Consider the following 6,823-nt stretch of genomic DNA (forward strand, 5'->3'; position numbering starts at 1 on the left):
CCCCAATAATATGACTTCTGAAGACTGGCCTTCCCCAGCTCTCAAGCCGGTTAGATCCCTGAGACAGCCTGGCTGCTTTCCTATGCCAAATTGACTCTCCTCATCTTTCACAATAACAACCTGGGTGGTGTTCATGCCACAAGGTGACCAGCCAAAACACTCACCTTCTGTGCAGGAGAGGTCATGTGACCCAGCTCTGGCCAATAAGAGCTCACTGGAAGTGTCCTAGGGGGGCTTACAAGAATATTTTAAAGAGAAAGACTCACTTGGCATGCACCTTTGCCTTTTGCACTCTGCCTTTGTCTTTCCCTCTCCCTTCCCTCTGCTTGACCCATGAGTGATGTCTAGATGTAAAACAAACCAACTTTTTAGAATCATGAGGAAAAAAACTCACATTATGATGATGGAACAGGAAGGTAAAAGGAACTTGAGTACCTAATGATATCTGTGGGCTCTGACATATTCGGGTGGGAACCCGCACTTTTTTAAGCTTACTGCCTTGTCCATTGCTATATGTCTCATCCTGTACTAGACACGAAGTAGAAACAAAAGAGCTGGGATGAATAAGTGAATGAAAGGAGGGTGCGGCAGTCCCTAGGAGCAGTGGGAAGGAGTTTCTTCCAACACTAAGTCACTTGTTCCTTTTTAAAGGCTTAAAGTTTTAAAAGTTCTGTGAATATTTAAATACAAATGTCTAGATAGGAGGGTCTAATATCTCTTATTGATCATTCCTCTGATTTGAAACCCTGAAACGTAGGTTAAAAGGCAGGCATTGTATAGTTAGGGAAATAAGCTGAAACATTAATATTAATGATGAAGTTAGTTTATCAGGTAATCTACTCATAATATGCTTACCTGGACCTTGGGAGAATAGGACAAGACCCCAGATAAAAGTTCATGGGAGGGGCGCCTGGGTGGCTCAGTCGGTTAAGCATCTGACTTCAGCTCAGGTCATGATCTCACGGTCCGTGAGTTCGAGCCCCGCGTCGGGCTCTGTGCTGACAGCTCAGAGCCTGGAGCCTGCTTCGGATTCTGTGTCTCCCTCTCTCTCTGCCCCTCCCACATTCATGATCTGTCTCTCTCTGTCTCAAAAATAAATAAACGTTAAAAAAAATTTTTTTTTAAAGTTAATGGGAAAAAGGAAGCAAATTGGAGACAATGAGAAGGGGCTGGTCTAAACACGGTCTGGAATCTTAGGAAGTGCTTCTGTACCAGTATCCGTGTTGACCATAAACAGAGAGATCTCCTTTCTTTCACACGAAACAGCTCTGCAGGGATCGAAGTGTAAGTTTTCACCTCCTTTACATTTGAAACATTTGCAGGTTTGCAGAGGAGTGATACCATTTTCACTAACTGCAAGACCGCTCTAGGACGACATTAAAAACTGCTATAGGACAGTGATTCAGAGTTGGTGGGGGAAAGGAAATTCCCTCTTTGTGGCGCACCGTCCATGGAAATACCAACCTCGTGTACCGTCCATGGAAACGGCGATGCCTGATGGCCAAATAGCGACTTCATCTATCACCAGGTTTCATGTGTATCATCGCGAGTAGAGAGAGGAGAGGGTAAAAATAATAAGCTAGTATCTTCTGGGGGATGTTACTTAGCAGGTTACTTTAATTAAGAGAAGAAAAGACCAAAATTAATTATCATAGAGTTAGTCCTGAACGTCTGAGACAAGAAATTAAATGCTCATTGCACCTCCTTTGGAACATCACTGAAACAGCAGACAAATAACAAAGAGACGGACTACGGAGAAGAGAAACAGATACAGGGTTTTCTGGTACTTTGATGCTAAGTCTACTTTAAAAACTTTCAAAATATGTAAAGAATATTTTGATCCAATGGCTCAAAATTACCAAGATAATGCAAAATAAATCAGCAGGTTGCCAGTTGACGTATTCTCTCTTTAGTGGTCACGCATGAGCCAAAGTAAATAAAATATAGGTGCATTGGGACTGTAGTTTTTTGAAAGGACTTCTGTTTGGCGTTAATAAGTGACGAATCTCTGTATTCAGATAATTAACTGCAAATGATATGCTATCTCGTTTTTATTTGCTCTTTTTAATGAAAGGAATTTCACTAATGTTCTTCATTTCCTGAGCAGCTATAGCAATGATCTCCCCACGTTAAACCCTGCGGCCTGTGACTCAAAAAAGACATGTCCGAACGCAAACCTCGCCTAACAATTGAGGTAGTGTTAGTAGGAAAAGGGACAGGCTTAGACAAGACAAGCCAGGAATGGCATTTCTCTTATTTTGGGGGGGAAGTAAACAGTTTGGAATGATGGAGGGAAGAGATTGAAAATGTACTGAAAGACAGATGGAAGGCCAACTTTAAAAAAAGTGATAAACACTAGTCCTTTGTATGGGAAGGCAAACTTTACATCTTTCGTAGGGTAAAACGCAGCTCAGAACGCAGCCCCAGCAAGTCGGGGTAGGTGTTGACCTTGCTGAGAAGCGAACTCCCGGAAAACTTGTTCCTGAGCTTTGCTCTGAAAGCCCTCAAAGAAAGTGAACAAAAAGCCCTGGGGCCTGGCTAGCAGATGTGTGACCACAGTCTCATCACCACAAAGACAAGAGAAGAAAGAGTCTTTCTAAAATTTGTTTGCAAAATGATATTTCTATCTTATCACCTTAAATATGCGTGGTTCATACTGACATCAAAGGGGAATCTCTTCAGCAAAAGATAATACTGATTGATTGAATCAGTCAGGATTCACCAGTTGACAAATTGCCTTCATATGAATTGCAGTGCCTTAGGCCTCGTGTAAGATTTATCTGGATGGGCATAATATTTTGAAAAGACTAATTCAGGAAACATCATAGCCCAAGAAATGCTTAAAAAAAAAAAAAAGGAAAGAAAAGAAACAGAAACTCCAGTGAAAGATGCATGATGTGTATTTGCAAGCTTCCAATTCTAGCAAGAATACAGGCCCACCTGTTGTCACTCTGAGTCAGTCTCCTGAGACAGGCAGTGCACAAACATCCAGGCATCTAACGGAAGCAAGAAGGATTTACCAGAGGAATGTTTTCTGCCTGGAGGAACAGGCTGTATTCTCCACTTCCTCGAGCATCTCCCCAGGACTATACTTGGCACACAGGGGGCATTCCGGGATCCCCACGTTGAGCCCTGGGCCTTGCCTCCCCAGACATAAAGTTCCCCTTCTGTAGTGAGCGTGGTCAGGAAGTTAACAAAAAGAAGTCAGGGCCACAATCCTGGGGCAGAAAGGTAGCCGAAGTAATTTCTACTTCCTTCCCTTCACCATCTTCCCCAAGGAGAGCCACAAGCAAATAGAAAGAATAGGTCATACGGTTTTAGATTGGGCATAAATCTCAAACAATGGTACAAAGTACAGCAGCAGCATCATAATTATTAGGCTCGTCTCGAGGCATTTCCTGCTTCCTTGAGCCACAGTTGGTCACTCCGTGGTAATTACTGCCTCGGGACTTTATATCTACTTTTATTGCAACACTTAATGAGTTGAGGTACAATTAATTATTTACGTGTCCATCTCTTTGCTTTCCTATGGCCTGTGAAATTGTAAGTCCCCCACAGCAGAGCTGATATCTTATAGACATTCTCTCTCCCAGGGGCCCCCCCTTGTCCCCAAACTTGTAAGTGCCTAGTACTTGTCCGGCTGGTACCCGGCTATAGAAAAACATTCACTTGTTGAACAAATAAATGAGTCACTTGCAGATCTGAGCCGGAACGTAAAGTGGAGAAAAGTTTCCAAATAGAACATCAAAAATGACCCTGTCGCAGTTTTGATCCCCCAAGTATTGGAATATGTTAGCTTCAAAGCCAGAAAATAAAGGAACTTGTATTAAAAAATATATATGAAACATTTCAGGGGTGTGTGTGTACATATGTATGCATTTTTCTCCAAGTATAATGTTATTTTGAGTCTAAACATGCCAATAGCACTCTTCTGGACAAAATGAAATACGATATTATTTCACAAAGTGAAATAATGTTCCGCTGAATATGTGAGTAGATTAATACACTACAAAATGAGTGTGTAAGGGGAGGTCCGGACCAGGAGCGAGCACCGACTCGGAGATCCGGGATGCAGGAAGTCCAGCTCGGGAGCAAACGACAAAAACAAAGCCTTCCCCCCACCCCACGCCCCTGCCACCCGCCCCACCCCCAAAAAAGAAGTTCTCAAACAAGTCTAAAAAGGGAAAGAGGAAGGACCCGCTGGCGCCATCATTCACTGTGCCTGGAACATGAGAATTTCGCTCAGCGTTCGTTGCTGGGGGAAACTGCCATCCCTCAGCCCGGCCCTCCGAACATCAGGTGCACCCCCACCTCTGGGGCCCGGGGGCCTGGAGAAACAGGAGGGACAGGCGGTGTTGCACAGAGAGGTCAGAATCCCCCAGCAGTGGGGCACGCGCCCGGGGAGCTGGGGGTGGGGTGGGTGCCGTGAGCCTGAGCCGCCTCCGGGTGCCGCAGGGATGGCCTGGGCCTGCAAAGCCCCGTGTGGAGCGCGGAGTCGTGTTCGCCTGGTTTCCTCTAGCCTCCTTCCACTTCAGCAACTGTCGCGTCAACGTGCGGCGACGTTTTACCTTACAATTCCGTTGCGAGGAGTCACCTCTTTTGGAACCACTGGCGAAGGAAAGCAAGCGCCCAGCCGCTCTTTTCCAGCTGTGTGTTTGGCGCTGCCGATCTGAAGGATAAAATGAGAGGACGGCAGAGGGGAGCGATGCAGGGACCTTCCTACCAGCAACTCACAGAGGAGATGGCGGAGAACGCCAAGCCTGCTGCAGAGAACCAGAACATCTATGGAGGTTTAACCGTCCTGATGGGCGCACCAAGGACAGTGGGTGGGTGTCTCCTTCAACCACCTTTTGCCCATCGGGGAAGGAAGGCGGAGGGGTGAGGGCGTGCGAGAAGTGTGGGAGAATGTGGCTCCTATTGCCATTTGAAAGACTTGACTGTAACTCAACAGTCGTCCATCCGGCCTGAGTTTCCAGTGTTAAATACAATTCTTTTTGTTAGAAGAATAAGGTAGTTAGAATGCTAAGGTTCTTGTAATAACGTATCCTCGTGTGGACCAAAGTACATTTTTTTTCTCATTTGGGGATATATGAATCTACTCATCATTTTGTTTGGGGGGGGGGGACCTATTGGTGAGACAATTATACATCAGGCACTCAGTCTCCAATAAGGTGGGTTCTGGCACTTAATTTTGAAGCCCCTCAGCAGAGATCAGAAGGCCTTGTTTCTTCTGGTTTGTCTACCTCTCATTCATCCCTGGAGAATGCTAATGACTATGTTTTTATATGTTATTGGCCTCCTGCTGAAAATTATCTTCTAATCCTCTTTAAAAATTGTCTTATTCTAATCAACCTCCAGAGGAATTTATTGTCTGAACAGAGATTTTCTTGTTTTGATTTATACAAATCACTGTGTGATATCAACAAATGCTTGCCTGATGATTTCACTCGCACAGATTTGTCTGGAAATAATGAATACCATCCATTTAATGTTCTAAAGAAATTGGCATGTTCATTCGTGGCATTTCCACCTGCGTTAAATCTTTGGGTTTTGTTTTTTGGGTTTTGTGTCCTTTAGAGATGAGGAAAATCACTCATTCTATGTGGGTACCTAAAGTATTGGGGGGTATTTTAGCATTTGAGAGATAACTCACTTGTGTCTACTTCTTTTCCTTATTCTGTAGACTAACGGGCAGACATTTTGAATCATAAGCAATATCAATAACACGAGTATCAAAGAAACAAATGAAATGTCTTATAACTTTGTTCCATCACAATGAGGTATATAGTATTATGTAGGCAGACCACTTGAATGTTTTATCTTAATTTTTGGTTATTCTTTTAATTCTAGGTTTGTTTTTGTTGTTGTGCAACAAATACCTATTAAGCAAATTCTATGCACAAGTTCACTCTGGTAATTATTTTAGGACAGAAGAAAAAGACAACGCACGATTCCTACTTCTGAGAAGCTTAAAGTATTTGGAGAAATAAGTTTCTAATAATAAATAATCATAATGACAAATAATGTTTTTTAGTGTTTTTATTTATTTTTGAGAACGAGAGAGACAGCGCGTGAGGGAGACTCAGAATCGGAAGCAGGCTCCAGGCTCTGCGCTGTCAGCCGAGAGCCCCCCGAACTGTGAGATCACGACCTGAGCCAAAGTCAGACACTTAACCGACTGAGCCACCCAGGTGCCCCAATAACAAGTAATGTTTATAGAGTGTTTAATAATTTACCAAACTCCTATCACATCCATCGTCTAATATGATCCTTGGAGAACCCCTGAGGGAGAAGAGATATTATTATCTCTGTTTCACAGATAGGGAGATGAAGACTCGGGAGGCAAAATAGCCCGCTCACCTAGTGGTAGAGCCATGACTGGAGTCAGCGTTAGACTTCAAATATCGTCTTGTTTCTCCTGCCCCAAAGGACAGTAACTCAGATGGCATTGAAGGGTGACAGAAGAGTGATTGAGATAATTTGCTATAGTGTTTGGACAGGGATACTGTTTCATCTGATGAAAGAGGTGGCATTAAAGCTAAACCTAAAGATGGAGTAAGAATTCATCCAATGGAGACTAGGACAACAACATTCCTGGAAATAAAATTACACAAGGGAAGCCACAGAGGTGGGAAAGGGCAGGACGTATCAGGAAGAGATCAAGGGGTCCATATGGCTGGCTTATGAATTACACCTTGTACAAAACAGGGTGAGAAAGCATCTTAAAATCAGACTTCAGTGGGTCTTGTAAATCAGCAAAAGCACTTTATTTAATAAGCAACGGGAGCTGCTGGAGGGGTGTTTTATTGCGAAAAATGATATG

General features: G+C 43.6%; 1 protein-coding gene across 3 annotated transcripts; it reads left to right on the forward strand.

The window, feature by feature from the left end:
* The first annotated feature begins 4,228 nt into the window (after window positions 1-4,228).
* LOC144616011 (uncharacterized) lies at window positions 4,229-6,013 on the forward strand. Of its 3 annotated transcripts, none has more exons than XM_078445101.2 (3): window positions 4,229-4,367; window positions 4,520-4,826; window positions 5,851-6,013. In XM_078445101.2, exons 1-3 carry the CDS (start codon window positions 4,230-4,232, stop codon window positions 5,988-5,990), a joined length of 585 nt encoding a protein of 194 aa, XP_078301227.2. In that variant the 5' UTR covers window position 4,229; the 3' UTR covers window positions 5,991-6,013. The 3 variants fall into 3 exon arrangements, 2 of the variants coding, with proteins under 2 accessions (XP_078301227.2, XP_078301228.2); XM_078445102.2 differs by having other exon boundaries at window positions 5,927-6,005; XR_013554858.2 differs by having other exon boundaries at window positions 4,246-4,367; window positions 4,456-4,826.
* Window positions 6,014-6,823: the final 810 nt, after the last annotated feature.

This window comes from Panthera onca, chromosome B1, assembly GCF_046562875.1.
Source record: "Panthera onca isolate mPanOnc1 chromosome B1, mPanOnc1 haplotype 2, whole genome shotgun sequence".
Classification (NCBI taxonomy): Eukaryota; Metazoa; Chordata; class Mammalia; order Carnivora; family Felidae; genus Panthera; species Panthera onca.